Source organism: Toxorhynchites rutilus, chromosome 1, assembly GCF_029784135.1.
Source record: "Toxorhynchites rutilus septentrionalis strain SRP chromosome 1, ASM2978413v1, whole genome shotgun sequence".
Taxonomy (NCBI): domain Eukaryota; kingdom Metazoa; phylum Arthropoda; class Insecta; order Diptera; family Culicidae; genus Toxorhynchites; species Toxorhynchites rutilus.
Window position 1 is genome coordinate 73,619,607 of NC_073744.1, and position 20,844 is coordinate 73,640,450.

The 20,844-nt window shown below is 37.3% G+C and overlaps 1 protein-coding gene across 1 annotated transcript; it reads left to right on the forward strand.

Moving 5' to 3' along the window:
- Positions 1-11,870: 11,870 nt before the first annotated feature.
- LOC129763159 (tigger transposable element-derived protein 1-like) lies at positions 11,871-15,969 on the forward strand. Its single transcript, XM_055761968.1, has 2 exons — positions 11,871-15,093; positions 15,145-15,969. Exons 1-2 carry the CDS (start codon positions 13,503-13,505, stop codon positions 15,264-15,266), a joined length of 1,713 nt encoding a protein of 570 aa, XP_055617943.1. The 5' UTR covers positions 11,871-13,502; the 3' UTR covers positions 15,267-15,969.
- The last annotated feature ends 4,875 nt before the right edge of the window (positions 15,970-20,844 follow it).

The following is a 20,844-nucleotide window of genomic DNA, read 5'->3' on the forward strand; positions in this document are numbered from 1 at the left end:
GATTAGGTTACACTCGGGGCGGGTCACTAGGGTGTCACCACAACAAACTTATCTAAACATGAAACATATTTATTATAATATCAGACAGGGCGAACAAGACACCACAAAATATTCAAATATTCAAGAGAATAAATAAAATATGGTTTATTTTCGTATGTCGAAATGTGACTCAAATAAATGTCTTTGGGAACTGAGACCGACACTGATATTGTACGAGTGCTTCCCGTTAAGTGCGCTTTCGCTCTCTTATTGCGGGCTTAATGAATGCGCAGCAATAACGATACGGGGTTCAACGTGTTATGCATATCTGCCCCATCGTTGACCGAATTTTTTTAATTGAATTCAACTATGATAAGTCTCTCCACAAGATGGTTTGCTCATTTTATCTTATCTATCAATCTAGAAGTATCTTAGGAATTTTCCTTTCAGTAGCAAATTTTTCATCAATGGATTTAATAAAACCATCTTATTGGCCATTTAGACTAGACGGTTCCTTTCAACAGCGAGAAGAATTACCAGTGTGTTGAGTCTGGTCACAACGTTACTCAGAGATGGTTCCTTGGTTTGTAAATATTCTGTGCTTGATCTACTTCATGCGATACAACGCATCAGAAGATAACACAGAAGCATTAAATCATAAACTTCTGGTAGAAGGGACCGTGCGCTTGATCCAGTATTTTAGTCGTACAATACTCTTGTGGCTGTGATGACGCCATAAGTTGGTTTCACAGCAGTATAATAAGCACTCCATAGAGTTTGCGACAATCTTGCAACAACATATCTGTGTGGCTTAAAAACATTTCTCAGTGATCAGTTGTAGGTGCGAAAAACGAGTAAACAGATTAAACAGCTCTAATAATGTCACACACTGTAGATTCTTAACAAGATCATGTACTCATAAGCCCAAAGTGTTTGCCTACAAACCTTATGGATACGGCTTTTTGTATTGCTTTCTCAACAAAAACTGAACTCCTTGATTTGATTCTCACATAGTTGGTGCGAATGGATATTATGTTTTTACTTGGAATTGTCTTGCGTTCTGTTCAAATATATACGAAATAATATTCTTCCGTTTGAGGTCTCTTTTTTATGTTCGACACTCAAATCATCAAGACAAGCTTAATCAATTTTCCGTACATCCGAAATATCTTTTCCGTGATTTAAAAATTATTGATTGAATGATCGATTGAATGCAAAAAATTTCGAATTCGATTGAATTCAACATATTTGATATTTTTTTGGCCCTTTTATTTATTTTAGGCTCACTGGCATTTTAGCTGTAACAGAGCCGAATTTTAATCGTGTACATGTCACATATTTATCATATCTATAATTAGCACATTACACAGTTGCCATTTTTCGGCGTTAGAGTATTCCCTTCTATACCATTCCATATAGTACACATTTACACAGTAGCAGCCATTTAGGCGTAAGAGTTTTCTATCTGTTCTTCCATTATCCAGTTAGACCGGACAGCGGAGACAGTTGATTGATCATTGTTGAGTTATTTATAGAACAGCAGCCCGATGTGTCTTGCAGAGCAGAGCAGTTGTATGGATGAATCGATCATATTTCGACCGTGGATCGATCTCCATCGCTGATGATTGTTGCGTGGACGTAGTTATTCTGTAACAACACAAAGATGGTCAATGAGGGCCCTGAGTTTCGAACTTACGATCGATCGCTTACTAAACGAACGCGCAACCAATGTGGCTACGGAGGCCCCATCATATTTGATTTGTAAGTGAATAGTTTGAACAGTTGCCAAGTAAGATCAATTCATGCATTGTAATAAATTATGTTCTTCGTTTTAAGTAAATTTGTTGACCGTCCTTTTACCTTTAATATGATGCCTAGGACTACCAAAATATGTGAACAGAAGAATTGTCAAACGATCATTGTATTTTACATTTCCCTCTGAAATTATTGCATCTCTAATATCTACGTAGTTCTCGAACCGCGAAAATTCATTCACCTCTAGTATCTGAAATGAGGATTTTCCCAGGCTTCTCAGTTTAAAAGTACGTTTTAGGGAAACATAATCCGGTCTGCACAACGACAAGCGAGTACAAAAGTACTCAACACCAAAAAAGTCACAGGAGGGTTGTTTCTGAGACACGACCGCATAGTTGACGTAGGATTCCGTTAGGCTATGTATTGATTTTGGATATATTTGAAGAATTACATCGTTAAACTCTTTGACCCTGTAAAGGGCCGTTTTGTTTGGTTGTTGGATATTGTTTGTTCACTCCACCAGTGTTTACCGAGTGATGATGACAGAAGGATGGTAAACAGTCGTTGGATGGTGCGTATCAGATAAAAGATACCGAAGTGGAACGAGATATGGTGAAATCCTAGACGAGATGTCTCCTATGTTATTAAAAACTCACCAATGTAATATAACATAATTACTAATACCGGACACAATTATAAATTTTTCTCATCAGTAAAAACATGTTACTTTAATATAGAGAAAACATAATTGAAATGGAAAAGGAAATTTTCTTTTATAACTTTTACTTTCTGAGTGTTTATTCAACCCGAATGCGAATTTTAATTGGACTAACAACACCTAATACTATATGTAGAGCATATGGAAAATCACTTTTTTCTAATATTTCTTCACTTTTCCAATTTTTCTCGCCGTATAAACTTTCCTTGGGTGAAAATGAACACAACAAAACCGAGAGCTTGAACCAAAGGACCCATTCTCGAGCGGGAACACACCTTGATTTTTATTTATGAAAATTGAAATAAATCGTTTCATATATCAAGTCGTTTTTAACACAACTGCTACCATATATAATTTTACACTTACACTTGTGCTAAATTTTTCACAATACACAATCGGTCATTGATATGAAATTTCACGAAGCAACCAACATTAACATTCCAAATTTAAATTTTATTTGCAGGAATTAATCGTATCACTCACCTCACTTACAATAGAAAAATGCCCTCGACTTGCATATATTTGCAATGCCTATTTCCCTCAGGTAGCTTGGTTTAGATGTATCTGTTAGGGAATACATTTCGGTATGAACAAAAGCTCTCCCTACTTTCATTTATTTGCAATGCCGACTTCCCCCAGGTAGCTTGGTTTTGCTGTCCCTGTTAGGGACCCGCCGCATGTGTCGTCAATTTCAACCGATCAGAAGTAGATATTGCCGTTAGGATAGGGGTTAAGATTTTTCAATTGTTCGATAGTTAGTTTCATGACATATTAGGCTGTCAAAAAAGTCGTGCGGTATTTTTTTTTGAATTTTCATTTGTTCATAAAATTAGTTACAATCATCTGTTTTAAGTCAAATATGCGCCGTTTAGTTCGATGACTTGTTCCCAACGAGATGCCAACTTCATAATACCCCTGTTATAGAAGCTCGCTTCCTTATTGGCAAAAAACTCGGATAGCCAATTTTCACAGGCCTCTTTTGTGGCTAACTTCTGACTACCTAGCTCGTTCGTCATGGACAAAAACAGGTGGTAGTCACTTGGTGCAAGGTCCGGACTATACGGCGGATGCAAAAGAACCTCCCATCCGAGCTCCCGGAGCTTCTGGCGCGTCACCAAAGAAGTGTGTGGCCTGGCGTTGTCCTGATGGAAGACAATGCGGCCTCTGTTTATCAAAGATGGCCTCTTCTTCATGAGTGCTACCTTCAAGCGGTACAGTTGTTGGCAGTACAGGTCCGAATTGAGCGTTTGGCCATAGGTAAGCAGCTCATAATAGATTATTCCTGAGGGCTTGGCCACCGTCTGAGCCGCTTTAGCGGGCTTCGACCACGACCGTTTGCGCTTCACGTTGTCGTAAGTGACCCACTTTTCATCGCCAGTCACCATCCGCTTCAGAAACGGGTCGATTTTGTTGCGATTCAGCAGTGATTCACATGCGTCGATACGGTCAAAGATGTTTTTTTTTGCGTCAACGTGTGTTTTGAAGTACGTGTTAGGGAAACACAGCTCGGCGGGAACGAAAATACCCCCGTCTTGCATGTATATTTTCAGAGCGCATTTCCACAGGTACATCGATTTTGAAGTCTGTGTTGGGGAAAACGTAAATCGGGCCAATCAAAACTTGGCAGCCAGGGCGTTTGGATTACGCTTGACATTTTACAGTTATTCTATTGTTCATCTCATGAAAAATAATATTTTAATGATTGTGATTATAGATTGTTAACCGGTTTTACCGGTAATACCGGGTGATTTTCCATTACCGAATTACCTGTAATTTCGGTAATTTTTATGTTTACACCATAAATATTTGCCTTTATGCCGCTTTCAAATATTGCTCGAGAATCAAACAAGATTGAAAAAACAAAACTGACAGTGTTGCGCCGATTCTACGACATCCGAACTTCAGTTCAAAAATCGCTGCTAGATCTGAAAGCGAAACACAAGATAAGTTTCAGTGATGAAGAACTGACAGAGGGTATCAGAGGCAAATACATTACTATGGTATCCGGTACTCTTTTTGTTAATGAGATCTGATCTAGATTAAAAGACGATAAAATTAACATTATCTGTGTCCTTAAGTATTACTTTGACTAGCAAAAACTTGTAAATGGTTTTTTTTGACGTGGGACTACGTCTAACCGGAATATATGGGGGGGTAAAAGGTAAACCTAAATGCAGAACAAAAAAATGAAAGATTTTGAATGCTCATAACTCGAACATTTCTCAATAGATAGGAAAGATATTTACATCAATTGATTGGAAATGTTTCTACGCATCTATCACAATAAATAAAATGTTAAAATGTTAAATGTTAAAATTACCTAAATGTTAAAATTACCTAAAGGTAAACCTGAATGCAGAACAAAAAAATTAAAGATTTCGAATGCTCATAACTCGAACATTTCTCAATAGATAGGAAAGATATTTACATCAATTGATTGGAAATGTTTCTACGCATCTATCACAATAAATAAAATGTTAAAATGTTAATTGTTAAAATGTTAAAATGTTTAAGCCCCCTCTTGTACAGTTTTTACGTCAATGATATGGATGATTGTCTAACTAGAGACTGCACGCTGAGACAACTTTCAGACGATGGAGTTATTTCCATCACCGGTACTAATCCCGTCGCTCTGCAAAAGTCGTTGCAAGATACCATGAACAATCTGTTCACGTGGGCCCTCAAGCTGGGTATCGAATTCTCTACGGAGAAAACTGAAATGGTCGTTTTTTCTAGGAAGCACGAACCCGCCCAATTCCAGTTTTACCTATCCGGCAAAACGATCCAACACTCTATGTTTTTCAAATACCTGGGTGTATATTTTGATTCTAAATGTACCTGGGGGAGACACATTGCGTATTTGAAACAGAAATGCCAGCAAAGAATCAATTTTCTCCAAACAATAACCGGAACATGGTGGGGTGCCCATCCAGGAGACCTCATTCAGTTGTACAAAACAACGATATTGTCAGTGTTAGAATATGGCAGTTTTTGCTTCCGATCAGCTGCCAGGATTCATATTCTCAAGCTGGAGAGGATACAATATCGTTGCTTGCGTATAGCCATGGGGTGTTTGCATTCGACACATACGATGAGTCTCGAAGTTTTGGCAGGAGTACCCCCGCTTACTCTTCGGTTCACAGAATTATCCTACAGATTTCTCATCCGTTGCAAGATCATGAATCCATTGGTGATTGATAACTTCGAAAATCTACTCCAACTGACTCCTCAGTCAAGTTTTATGTCTTTATACTATGAGTACCTTACCCACGACGTGCACCCTTCACCAGGCATCTCCAACCAAGTTTGCTTCCCATACTTTTGCAATTCCTCTGTCATTTTTGATCTGTCCATGCGACAAAAAATCCATGGAATACCAGATCACCTACGCTCCGATTCTATTCCGCCGATATTTTCGGCAGAATATGGGAAAGTTGGATCTGATAAAATGTTCTTTACTGACGGTTCATTCATAAACGGGTCCACTGGCTTCGGCATCTTCAATGAAAATTCCAGTGCCTCTTTCAAACTCAAAGATCCTTGTTCCGTGTATGTCGCTGAACTGGGTGCGATATATTACGCATTAGGGATCATTGAAACATTGCCCATCGACCACTATTTTATTTTTTCAGACAGTCTCAGCTCAATAGAGGCAATCCGCTCAATGAAAGTTGATAAACGCTCATCTTATTTCCTAACAAGAATAAGACAACTATTGAGTGTTTTGGTCGAAAAATTATTCAAGATTACCTTAGCATGGGTTCCCTCTCATTGCTCGATTCCGGGGAATGAGAAAGCGGACTCGCTAGCTAAGGTGGGCGCTTCAGAAGGCACACTTTTTGAAAGGCAAATTGCCTATAATGATTTTTTTCACATTCCTCGTCAGGACACACTCGTTAGTTGGCAGCGCATGTGGAGTGAAGATGAGTTCGGTCGCTGGTTACACACGATTATCCCTAAGGTTTCGACGAAAGCTTGGTTTAAGGGATTGAATGTCGGTCGTGATTTCATTCGCGTGATATCTCGGCTTATGTCCAATCACTACAACCTAAACGCGCATCTCTATCGCATTGGGCTCGCAGCAAACAATCTTTGTGATTGTGGCGATGGCTACCACGACATCGAGCATGTTGTCTGGTCGTGTATCCGGTTCCATGCTGCTCGCTCTCAGCTCTCTAGAGCACTGAGAGCAAAAGGCAGACAATCGGATATCCCCGTCCGGGATATCTTAGGTAGCCGGGATCCTGATCTTCTGCTTCATCTATACCTGTTCCTCAGAAACGCCGATGTCAACGTTTAATGATGTTTCCTTCGTTGTGTCCCCGTTTCATATCCCTCCTATCCGATCGATAAACTTTTACTTAGTCGCGGCAATACATACACACACTCTGCACGGGCCAAAGGTTGTGCAGTCCACTGATCATTCAACAAGAGCCAAAGGTTGTACCGCTCATGACAACTCTACACGAACTGATGATTGCGCCGGCTAGTGACCATTCTATCTTGGATTCCTCGAGTCGAGAAAGACGCACCACGCTAGATATGGGGTACAGACTAGGGGGGCGTTGCTGATTAATGGTCAGCTGCATCCCAATAGGAAGTAGCCCGTGTCGGGCACACGTATAGAGCATCGAAGACTGCAACATACCAATTATGAGAACACTTGTAATACTAACCTCGAGCCAACCGCGAGTAATCGGTTACATATTACTAACATAGTTGTAAGACAAAAATTGTCAAAATATTGGACTCCCGGCCCCGTCAGGCTAACGCCACATGAGCCTTAATAAAAAATATATTTTGGAAAAAAAAAAAAAATGTTATGAGATAAATAATTAAACAACTGTAAAATGTTGAGCTTTATCTAAACGCCGTACCTGCCACGGTTTGATTGGTCCGACTTACGGTTTCCCCAACACAGACTTCAAAATCAATGTACCTGTGGGAATCCCCTTTGCAAGTACCAACAAGTGAAGGGGAGGGGATTTTTATTCCCATCGGAGTATGTTCCCTAACACAGCCATCAAAACAAAGGTTTCTGGGGAAATTGGCATTGCAAACACATGCATGTTGGGGGAATATTTGTTACAATCGAAGTATATTCCCTAACACAGCCATCAAAACCAAGATGTCTCTCATTACACGGCGTTTGTTGATATTCTTTATTTACACAGCAAATATGTTGAATTCAATTGAATTCAAAAATTGTTCCATCAATAATTTAATTAGCTTGGCCAACGGTAGTCCCACGTCAACCTTGCGGTTATATCATAGATATAACCCATCCATTTTTCCAAATTAATCATTATAAATAAAAGCCGTTTCTTCAAGAAAATTGTTTATTTTAAAGTATGTTTTTTACCGGTAATTTACCGGTTTTACCGGTTTTACCGGTAATTTACCGGTTTTTGAAATTTTCATTACCGAATCACCGGTTATTGAAATTAAGGCACGGTAATGCAATCCCTAATTGTGATAGGCGTGTAGAAATATTTCCTGTCAATTGTTGCAAACATCTTTCCGATCTGTTAGGAAATGTCCGAGTTACAAGCATTCGAAATACGGGTAGAGTTAGCACACAAATCGGCAGATTAAATGTATGAGAAAATGAGAATGGTTCCAGTTTTCATTAATATAAACCATTTACGGACTATGGGATTGTAATGTATAGCATATCAAACAAATCTTAGAGAAATCGATTGGTATGCAAATCATTCGAATTCGATTGGTATGCTTTCATGAGAATTCGTTCCGATTCGATTGGTCATGAGAATTCGTTTACAGTGAAAACAGTTATTAACGTTAACTTTATTTCATAAAAACGTGACCTGTTTTCTGATTTGGCACCCTTCCTGAAAGACGTAGTTCTACGTCAAAAATTTTTGGGGTCAGCGAACCATCATTAGATATCTCCAATTAGATATCTCCAAAGCCGGTCTCCAACCACAGGAGGTTATTTTTTGTGTCTAGTTGGATAGGCGAGAAATTGTGCATTATGAGCTTCTACCAAACAACAAATCGGTAAAATCTAACAAGTACTATTCGCTGAATCAATGAATCAAAATCGTCAATCTAGAATAAACATTCCGAATTAGTAGCCTTGACTTCCGCTTCCTCTTCCGGAATAATGCTAAGCCTCATGTTTGATTGACAGCCCGCCAAAAATTCTTAGAGTTTGGCTAGAAGTTTTGGCTTTTGATTATGACTTGTTCAGACTGTTAAGAAAAAATATTTAAAGTCTTGAATTTCGACAGATTGGACACAGTTTTTTGACGAGGATACAAAGAAGTTCTGCGATGATGGATTTTGCAAGTTGCGTGATGAAGAAAGATTGTGGACCAAAATGGTGCACGTAGAATCGAATAAATGTATATATTAGGCTGTCAAAAAGTCCTGCGATATTTCCGCGAGGTGTCGTTGTAGGCGCGTAGTTCTAGTTGTATTCATTGTATCGAGTCATACTATAGCTTGTTGGAAAGGTATTTTTGCGCGCTATAATATAGTCCTTGACAGTGTTTTGTTTGGTTAAGTCGTTCGTGAGTTATAGTGTCGCAAATATGGAGCAAAATATAGAGAAAATCCGACATATTTTACAGTACTACTATGACAAAGGCAAAAATGCATCTCAAGCTGCCAATAAAATTTGTGCAGTTTATGGACCCGATACAGCGAGCTTCTATAACAGAGGTATTTAAAGTTGGCATCTCGTTGGGAACAAGTCATCGAACAAAACGGCGCATATTTGACTTAAAACAGATTTTTTTTATTAATCCGTTTATTTTTACAGGCTCAGTTACATAAGTTTAAGGGAGCCAAACTCTTACGTATATTTCAACTAGCTTATATCAACATGTTGTTTCCTTAATTATATGGTTAATGAAATAGGAAACCGATTACTCGCGGTCGACTCGTTTAGAAGGGTGACACATTTTCATTAAACTTAAAACAGATGATTGTAACTAATTTTATGAACAAATGAAAATTTAAAAAAAATACCGCAGGACTTTTTTGACAGCCTAATATTAAATATGTTGCTTTTATTTTTTTCTTAAAAATCGGTATGATTATTCCAAACAGCTTAATATTTCTCAAGAATTATAAAGTTGAACGAAGAAAGATCGTTGGTGGATGAAACGCGGGGATTTATTATTGAAGCGAGGAAAGATTTTGCAATAGTAAATTGGTCTTAATGGAATGATGAATTTGCGAATCAGCTAAGTGAATGGCATCAGATATTAGGCACTTACAGTAATCTATCGGTTTGATCGGCAATTTTGAAGTTGAACTCGCCAAAACTACATAGCACAACACAACATATCCTCAAAGGCCATATCGATTTTTGTTCTGTTTTTTTTATCTGTGATTTTCAACACTTTTGGCTGGTTCGTCACTTTTACTTCCATTTTTGGAAGAATGTCGGGAGTGAGAATTGAACTCATGACCTTCAGCGTGAGAGGTATGGATGTTACCACTACGCCAGATCGCCTCCTTGTTCTCCTGTTGTCTTGTTACGAGATTCAGTTTTTCTTCAATGATTCTCAATAATTGTATTCCAATAACGGATCACTTGATTTCATTGTCTGTTTTTTTTTAATATCAACAGTTCAGCCAGCTTGCGTCGTCCTATGATAGAAAATGCCAGAGATTAGATTCACATGTGATGTTCTGCCATAACGTAAATATTATGTTTTATAAGGTGATCACAACGTAAATAGAATTTGGAAGAAAACAAACACCAATACAAATAACTTCATGCTCTGTTGTTCCCCAAAGCTGTTCAAAGAATTAAGAAGAATTCGATACTATTTAATAAGTTCGGAGTTTTATAATGTAAAAACATAGGAGAGAGAGAATGGATACAAACATAAAATTGAATTTAGATGCAATTCAACAATTTTTCCGATTATTTTTCCCAAGAAATAGAAAATGTCCCTGCTTGGCCACGGAAAGGGAGGTGAATGTCTGAAATCGTACTTTTTCTGTCCACGTGGTATGTGGACAGCCCCTAAAAGGCGTCATATTCCATTTGAACTTTTGCTTCCGCTGTTTTGAAGCCATTTAGTGAATGAAATTCGCTAAGTGAGTTGAACTTTGACTTTCACAGTTATAACACAAGAAACGCGAATGAATTGAGAACACCCAATTTCTTGACATGTGCTTCACAAAATTCGTTGTATTTCAAAGGCATAAATGTGTTCAACTCGATGCCAAGACATATTAAACGTGCAAACACTTACAGAATTTAAGAGTCACTGTAATTCACACGTGAAAGCTGTGTTTCATTAACAGCCGACCGATATATTTTTAAATTTTATGACGAAGATTGTTACTGACGAAGTTTTATACGAACGGATAATTTAATGTGGGATTTTTTTTGCAGTTTGTTTTTAATATTTTCAATTAACCTGTTTGCGAAGTTTTTTTTTTAAAGGATTATATTATGCGAACTACTTAATTTTTTAAATTATCTTTTTTTTTAATTTGTATTTATGTCCTCTCTATTATGTCCGTCATGATCCTGGTGATGATGGACTATTTTTATTTCTATTTTGTTGTTTTATATTGTATTAGTTAAAACAAAAAATAAAGGTAGTCTACATAAGTTTGAGCGTCGCGCGCGTAACACAGATATAAAGGATAATAAATTGAAAGTTTTCTAAGTGCCGGTCTAGAAAGTTTTCGTTAAGGAAATTTTCTCGATTTCTCTGGATGAGGATATTCATAGTCAATCCAATACAAGGCTGGCGGTTGAGCTTGTGCTCTGGTGGACCATTCGGCTGCAAGGGCCTCGTCGGGACCGTATCGGCTCTGTTGCGGACATGACTGAGTATTGGTTTGTCATTTGACATTGCAATTTTTTGAACTTATATCTGTAAATAAAATCAGTTCGTTGTTTTTTTTTTGTTTGCCTAACTGATTTCAATGCTGAAAAAAATAACTAAATTATTTTTTAGATAACTCGTCTTGCTCAATTCTCTGTATGGGAAGTAGGCGGGACCATCATCATCATCATCATCAGCAACTTCCAGTTCAGTTAGCGAACAAGTACTGTATGATTCGACATATTGGTTGCTTTGCGAAATTTTATTACCATTACCGATCATGTATTGCAAAACATGAGGTGTTAATGTAACATTATATGGTAGCAGTTATCCTTGAAATAGTTTCATAGCTGAAACGATTTTTTCTTTCAAATTAAAAAAAATTAAAATCAATTGCCACAAACAACTGTTCGTGCATCATTCGAGAACGGATCGTCCGATCCAATTAAAATTCGCGTTGATGCATCTTTGTGTTTCGTCGGTTTGAAGCGAAAAGAACAATGAAGAAACTATTCATTCACCCTCCATATACACTGGAGTCGCTTTTTACGCGGGGGATACGTGCCGCGTAAACGAAAACCGCGTAAAAAAAAACCGCGTAAATTCCAAAATCCGCGTAAAAAAAAACCGCGTAAATTCCAAAATCCGCGTAAAAATAAACCACCCTAAATTTTAAAATACACGTAAAAAACTAATAGTCAGTGAATTATTGATATAAAATGCAACCCATATTCAAACAAATTGCATATTGTGTGCATATATTGCGTGACACAAGGCTTCACGAAGGTAGCTCCTTGGCCGATTGCATGTAAATACCTGTTTAACCGTTTGAGTGCGGAGAAGCGCGATAGCGCTCCTCTTGTTTCTGCGGGGAGCACCTTTAAACATAGGATTTTGTCTTTCTGGAACATGTTGGGGGTACAGATTGAAAATGTCCAGATTCTACCGCTTATTGCTCATCCATTTTTCGATGGATTTAACACGTTAAGCCCCGATTTTTTCGTGCTCTGCTTCCCATTCAGCGCGCATCAAGAGCGTTTGAACAATATAAGTGTCGGTCCCAGCTCCCGAAGATACTTATTGTATAAATAAAAAACAGTCAGAGATTCAACTAGAAAGTAGTTACAAGTAGGTTTTTACGCATTTTATGCCTGTTTTATCTTTGAATTATCTGTAAATCGCTACAAGTTGTTGTTCCGTCCAACGTGCAACAACCGAGTGGTAAGTAAAGAGCTGTTTGGTTAGGTGGCATGACCAAAATACGTAGAAGCATATTTTAACCCTGCCTCAAATTACTATTTTAACAACAAATTTCAAATGTAAGAGTATACAAACTGTTTCTACAGTATCTTATATATGTATTGGCTACATTGAATTGTTCTAAAAGCATACCTATCTGTTATATGGTCGGTGTTAAGTCAGACCGGGCCATGTGACATTTTTATGATTTCGAGAAAACGAACATAAAGTTTAATGCTCTGCAATTTACAAAGCATTTAATTTTTTCGTTCAATATTGTTCTCAGAAGTTTGAGCTACTCTCTGCCAATACTGTGATGTATGATAGTTGTAAAAAAACATCAAGTATCATGCCAAAAAAGGCTGTTATTTGGCTGCCTATACGTACAAAGTCCGCTCTGACTGAACTAAATGATGTATTTTTTGAGAGTTGGTTCACTATGACTGAACAATTCCGAACAGTATTCGTCAATATATCGTCAAATTTGAACTCATTGTCATCGTTACAGCCTAAATCGCACTCTGAAATAGTATATTTTGCGATCATTCACACTGCATTTTTCACTGATCCGTTCAGTCGGAGTGAACCAATTTTATTTTTATGCAGTCGGGCACAGCGTGTGTTGGTGATGGCTAGCTCATAGTTGCGCTGTGGGAGGGGTACTCGTGGTTTGTGGGGTCGTGTGCAAATTATGTGTGCTGCTAGATGCTGTCGCTTCAGTTCGTTCGGTGTGGAACTGAACACATATAAAAGGACGAAATCGCATTAAGAAGTTATTCGTGATTTAACCTTGCAGTGAAAGTTAAAGTGAAAGTGCAGTTCCTGAACCGTGGTGGTTGTAGAGTCTAGCCAGTTTGTGTTCGGTCGAGTTCGGCCAGTTCCCAGCGAGTTACCCAACCTTGGGGGTAATCGTGTGCAGTTCCGCTTTTCGACAGTTAGCTGAAGACGTCAGCAGTATTCAAAATTTTTGATTAAAGGCATACTCTAAAATGGCTTCGCAAAAAACCGCCTTCAAAAAAAACAGATCAAGAGTGTCTCTTTCTTTGGAAATGAAGCTCAATATTTTGGATGCCCTTCAAGATGGGAAATCTGTTGCAAACGTCGGCAGGAATTTAAAAATCAACGAATCGACTGTGCGTACAATTAAAAAGAATCAAGATAGCATCAGACAGACAGCAGCTCAGGGCACTATCTATGCAACAAAATCCTCATCATATACACGAGATCCATTGATGGTCAAGATGGAAAAGGCACTTCATATGTGGATCGAAGATCACGCGCAGAAGAAAATACCCTTGGATCAGGAATTAATAAGGGAGAAAGCTTTGAGCCTTTACCTTTGGTTAGAGAAGAATGAGCCGTCTTCAAGTAAAAAGAAAGACTTTACCGCGAGTAAGGGATGGTTTTATAACTTTATACGTAGTAATTCCATTCGCAACGTTAAAATCAAGGGTGAATCCGCATCGGCCGATGTTTCGGCTGCAAATAGTTTTCCTCCAAAGCTCGCTAAGATCATAAAAGAAGGTGCGTATCATGGTGACCAAGTGTTCAATGGAGATGAAACGGGTCTTTTTTGGAAAAGAATGCCGTCTCGTACCTACATTACGCAGCAGGAGCAATATGCCAGTGGTTTCAAAGCGGCCAAAGACAGGGTTACCCTGTTATTTTGCAGTAATGCTTCAGGCGACCTTATGTTGAAACCGCTATTGATCAATCGTGCTATGACGCCCCGCTCGTTGAAGGGGGCTGATTTCAACAAACTGCCAGTGCACTGGAAAGCTAACACTAAAGCGTGGGTCACAAAAGCCGTTTTTGAGGAATGGTTTTACGATATGTTTATTCCGGAAGTGAAAACATACTTGGAAGGAAAAGGTTTGGAGTTCCACGTGCTTTTGATTTTGGATAACGCTCCAGGACACCTAGTTATCAAGCACCCAAACGTTCAAGTTGTGTTTCTTCCACCGAATACAACTTCTTTGTTACAGCCTCAAGATCAAGGAATAATTGCTGCTTTCAAGAAGTTGTACATTAAACAATGTCTTCGGTACATCCTCGAAAAGCTTGAAAGCGATGAAACGATGACGGTAATTCAAGCGTGGAAAGAATTTAAGATAAGAGACGCTCTGACGTTCATAGGAAAGGCTCTGTCTTCTATGAAATCTAAAACATTGAATTCGTGCTGGAAGCCACTATGGCCAGAATGCGTGAAAGCTGGTTCAACAGACCCTTCAAATGTGGAAGAATCAGAAATTCTCATTCTGGCACATGCAATTGGAGGGAAAGGATTCAAAGATATGGATAGTAGAGACGTTGAAGAGCTTCTTGAAGACACCGAAATTGAAGATGATGAACTGATGCAGAGTTTAGTCACATCGGAGCCTTTAGAGGACGATGAAGACCGGGATATCAAGCCATGTGATATCGAAGACGGGAATAAATTAGCGGATACCCTCGTAAAACATTTTATGGAAAAGGATCCTTGTGTTGAGAGAGCCGTTTCATTTCGGAATGATTTGAAACTGTGTATGCTTCGCTACAATAGATTGAACGAAAAAACACAGCCAACAGTTATCGATGAAGGTAGTGACATTGATGTTTAAAGTGAAAAGTATTTTAATAATATCTTTACAGATGACGAGGATTTCAGCTTACCATTGGAACGCAGACGATCTCGTCCGATTTCTTCGGATGAGGAAGATATCGCCACATCATCTAACCGCAAACATCCACGTGTTGCTAATGATAGTGATTAGATCAATAAAAGAAATTCTTTTTTCCACTTGACTACAATAAAATTGATTTATGAATACATTGGTAAAAATATCATGGTAAAAAACTAAAAATATGTTTAATTAAATTTGTCTAAATTCCGAAAACATTTGTTTGTATTGTAATTTTTTCAAATTGCAAAAATGCAATTTGAAAAAATTACTTTCGAACTACTGGACCGCTTCACATGATCGATATATCAAATTAAAGCCAATTAGCTAGTCTTTCTTGAAAAAATGTTATACTAGCAAAACAGTTGGATTTTGTTTTCGTAATTATTGATTGTATTTGTTTGCTTATAGTTTACATGATCCAAGGACGCTATATTTTTTTATGTTTCTTGAAAGTTCTGGTTTTTCCACACAAGATAATCGAAAATCAGAAATGTGATTTTTATCGTTTTCGAGTTATGAGTTTGCCGATGGTCCGAAAAATCAGATTTTTCTCTTTTTCTATAAATAACTTTTTTCTAGAAAGAAGAAGCTTTCAAGAAAAAAATATTTAAAATATAGTGCCCTTGGTCACGCAACCATATAAACTATAAAAAACAAGTACAATCAATAGTTACGAAAACTTGGCAAAATTGGTTGTACTGTTCGAAAAATGAGAAAAAATGTTACTCTATGTTTCTATATTTTGTATTTTATATGAAACATCTAAATTGGTAAATTTTATCAACAATTAGAGCGACAAAAACTCTAAAGTTTTTAATTTGTTATTAATTTTATCAAAAAAAAATGCATAATAAACTTGATTGTTTCTTGAAATTTAATTGAAGCTTTCTGAACGCTCTATAATTTGTTCTTCGACATCTAGCTCCTATATTTTCTTATTCCGCAGCAATATCATTTTAAACAATTCCTGGTGAGTCTTCAATTAGAATTTCCTAATTACCACGGTTTTTACTCCATTGTACTTATAATATCCAATAAACTTTCACCTTAACTTTGAAATATTACTTTTTTTCTTTCTTGAAAAAAGGCTATTTGAGATATAAGACTTTTTTTTCAAACTGAGTGTATTATAGTCCAAAATTGTATATAATCGAACCATAGATAATCGTGTCAGTATATAATCGACTCTGTATATAATAGAGTGAATATATTACTTCAGAAATCCGGTTTCATTATTGTGGTTTTAGTTGAAAACCTGACCAAGAAAATTCATTTTGCTTTCGTTGGATTGCGCCTGCGAACTATGTGCTACAAGAACGGAGCTTACAAACATCTTTACATCAGTTGCTCCACAATTGGACTGTACTTGCATCCTAATTTGTGGACTATTGCTGTATTTGCCTGAAAATAGAGTATCCAAACTACAGTTCGGAATATGAATCATGCGTCGAAACTTGATTCAAATTCCGATCACTACTTTAATACTAATTTTAAAGAAGATGTCTGCATAAAAGATTTCTAGTAGATCCATACCTTTTATAGCACTTAACATGAAAACAGCATACAAAATAGTTATACAACTACAAAAACTGAAAAACTGCGGAATTTGCTAACGCAAACAATGTGTTATTGGTTTCGACACATTTTTTGCAAATGCTTAGTCTTATGAATTATAAGCTGTATCGATACCTGTAAATGTTATTTGAATGTAGCCAATACCTCAAACAATGTCAAGGCTTTCATTATTCTATTATTTATAACATTAAAGTTTAGTAAATTTACATTTGAAAATTAAGTGTTCGGAATTTGAGACAAAACAGTACTTTGAGCTCCATCAACCAAATGTGTCTATCTTTTGAGTCGTAGTAAATGATATCTGCTTCTATGAAATGCTATAATATGCATGAACAAATTCAGTTCAGAAAAAAGCAAAAAGCGTTTGAACTTTTTCACCGTGGAGAAATATTAGGTTGTCTTATGTCCGATTGGGGCAGTCTTTCTTTGGAAAAAGTAAATAGCCTTTGTGAATCACGAATATACATATTTTTACTGGTAGATGAAGAACAATCGCTAAGATCGGACGCAAATAGATAGCATCCTTTTCTCCAGAATAGTAAAAAAAAACTTGAACCCTCGAAACTGTATTTATTTCTATACAAACATTTGAAACAAACCATCTCGATTACTACGGCAAAAAACTTCACCACATATGGTTAAGGGTGCTTCAAGTAACTCAATTTTCAAATTAGGCTTTTCAAAAGGAATTACATTGCTTAAAAGTGGTATCTCTCATTCGTTCAATAGATTATTTTCAAAATTACACAAATGAATTTCGAATACTTATTCAACCATTGATCAAAATATCCGACAAATCTTTTGACATATTGTAAAGTGACAGTCAAAAAATATACGATGTTACATACTTCTGTCCGGTACTGTGAGTAAATTTAACACTTAACGCCCACGTTTAATCTGGGAAAGCAAATAGCGCAAAAAAAGAAAATGTAGAACTGGTTTTTCCTAAATGAACAAATAAATTCCTATTTAACAATCATAACATTTTCCCCTCCAACAAATATGTCACCAGAGGAGAATTTTCGATCATTGCTTTCTACGGAAATCAAGTAAGGACGCAATACATTTTAGATGTAAGGATAGTTTTCAAGAATTGAGTGTGAAGTGTGAGTGTGAATGAGAATGTATGAATGTATGAATGTGAACATTGTTAAAATGTCCTTACATCCCATCCTTTTCCTAATGAAAATGTGTCACCCTTCTAAACTCGAGTCGACCGCGAGTAATCGGTTTCCTATTTTATTAACCATAGAATTAAGGAAACATGTTAATATATTCTAGTTAAAATATAGTGATGAATTTGGCTCCTTTAAACTTATGCAACTGAGCCTGTAAAAATAAACGATTTAATTAAAAAAACAGTAAGGACGTTGGTCCAAATGACGAACTAGCCAAAGGCTGAGTGTCATAAATAAAAATAAAAAACGGGGACATATCTTTCACATTTTTTAGATTGGTGTTTGACATCTCTTGAATTTTTTTTTGAATTCATATCGCTTGGAGTCTTTTGAGTAAAATTTACAAAAGATATTTCATATTAAATTTGTGTTGAAACATATAAAATTTCGCTGAAATACATCCGAAACAAAAAAAGGGGATCAAGCTCACATTACTTACACTATTGTTGTTTATTCTTTTTCCATTCGGTTACCAAAATCGTTTCAACGCTAGCTGAAATCGAACCCAGAATCAGGTACCAATTTCGCCAAGATTGCGACAACGTTATCACGAGAATACTAAATCTTATCCCTCAGATATACCGTGTTAACCTCGAGCAAACCACAGTTATTTAACTCAATTCCCAGGAGACAAACATAGAAAAAATGAATTTGGCTCCAAATATTGAAGCAAACGTACTTAAGTCTTACAAATGAACAAATTGAGAAGAAAATACAACATACCGCGTATAAATCGATTCTTTTGGAAAAACCGCGTAAATTCCGAAATCCGCGTAAAAAAAAACCGCGTAAATTCCGAAATCCGCGTAAAAAAAAACCGCGTAAATTCCGAAATCCGCGTAAAAAAAAACCGCGTAAATTCCGAAATCCGCGTAAAAAAAAACCGCGTAAATTCCAAAATCCGCGTAAAAAAAAACCGCGTAAATCCCTAAAACCGCGTAAAAAAAGCCGCGTAAAAAAAAACCGCGCAAAAAAAAACCGCGTAAAAAGCGACTTTAGTGTATACTTTTTATTATTTGATCCATACAGAACGCAGGAACCATCTCATTCAGTACTTATCGTGATATGCACCATGAAACGATCAATCATCATCTCTCTGCCATCATTGCTCGATTGTACCACTGGTGGAGCGAACAAACAATACCCAAAAATCAAACGAAACGGTTCTTTGCAGGGCCACCAAATTATTATCGAAGAGTTCAATAATGGATTTTTTCCAACATATCCAAAGTCAGTATGCAACAGATGGCCTAACGTAAACCTACGTCAACTATGCGGTCGTGTCTCGGACACAACCCTTTTGTAACTACTTCACATTGAAGTGTCATTTTCATAGAAAAACAATAAGAACTTAGTAGCGTACCTAATATTTGAACCCAGGTCCGATGTTTTATCATTTTTTAAATTTCGAAAATTGGATTAAATAATTAGGGGCTGTCCACATACCACGTGGACAACTTTAGGGAGGGTAGGGGGTACAAAAATGTCCACGCTTGTCCACGGTGAGGGAGGAGGGGGTTTAGATAATGTCCACGTGGACACATGAAATAAATATTTCTGAAAATACAATATAATCAAAAATGAATGAAATCTGCTCTGCATTTACATCGAATTTCAATCTTGCCGCTTCTTACTCCATAAAAGACCATATTTTTTCATATCATTAAACTGCTTCGCTGAAATGTGTATTCTGAGAGTAACGCACATGAACTGAGAATGATGAACTTATTAACATTCCGCCAGGAGGAAGACACCATCAAAGAATTTTAGAATATTGTAATTTGAAAAATGCATGACATAGTTTTCTTAGGTACGGGCAAGCAAACCATTTGTCATGACAATTGTCATGCGAAAATGCGAAAACAGAATAGAAACTGAGAGAGGTTGGCGTCGACATCATGCCTCATACCGTATGTTTCTATTCTGTTTTCGCATTTACGTATGACAATTGTCATGACAAATTGTTTGCTTGGGTACGGGTTTGATGTTGTATCTGTCTTTCGAGAACTCCAATGGTGATGAATCAAAAGAAAATGAACAATGAATTACCTGGTTACGTTACTTGGTAACGTAGAACGCTACAATATATCGGTTCCATACTATTGCATCTTGTGTCTGGTGAGATTGAAACGAAAGGAATTCTGCTTTATGTGCTTCTACAAAATTAAAGTCAGCGATCCAGAACAAACTAACAGAATTAGCCAATATGATAGACGTCGTATTCCACCGGACAATGTCAAATTTCATTCTCTTTGACAGCCCGGCCGAAAATGTTGTTTCCCTAAGGTGTGCTATTTCACTCGTCGTCCTCACCAGATATTGCACCTTCCGATTATCAATTGTTCGGGAGCGCAATAATTTCGACTCATAGAATAGCATAAAAAATAACCTGGACCAGTTTTGACGTAGGACTACGTCTTTCATTTCTATACCGGGGTGTAAAATCAAAGTTTCGAAAACGAAAGCGTTACGCCGGAGACCGAGATTTTGAGCGTTAATAGCTCTTAAACAACTGACCGAAATGGTATGATAAACACTTCATTCGAAAGATTAAATGTCTACGCGTTATATACTTGTTGCTTTTTCATCCAAAAACTTGTTTCAATTGCCTTAAAATTGCTTTCAAAACAGGCTATTGAAATCACCAATCGGTATAAAAGCGCGCGCCGCTCGGAAATCCACTCAGGCCGCAACAAGCCCGAGCAGATGAATGTGCTTGGTAAGTTTATCATTGAATATGGCTCTTAGGTCTCTGAAAATTGCCACTTGGAACGCTTGCTCGATAAGAGCAAAAGCCATCGAGTTTGCCGATTTCGTCGGCAGACACAGCATCGACGTGGGTCTGCTCTCAGAGACCCACCTAAAATCCGGTGACAGTTTCTGGCTGCCGGATCACAACATCATCCGGCTTGATC

Excerpts from the sequence above, each read along its gene's own strand:
- LOC129763159 (XM_055761968.1), top strand. The coding sequence starts at position 13,503 with ATGGCTTCGCAAAAAACCGCCTTCAAAAAAAACAGATCAAGAGTGTCT. Across the intron at positions 15,094-15,144 it reads GCCAACAGTTATCGATGAAG|ATGACGAGGATTTCAGCTTA; the intron begins GTAGTGACATTG and ends ATATCTTTACAG.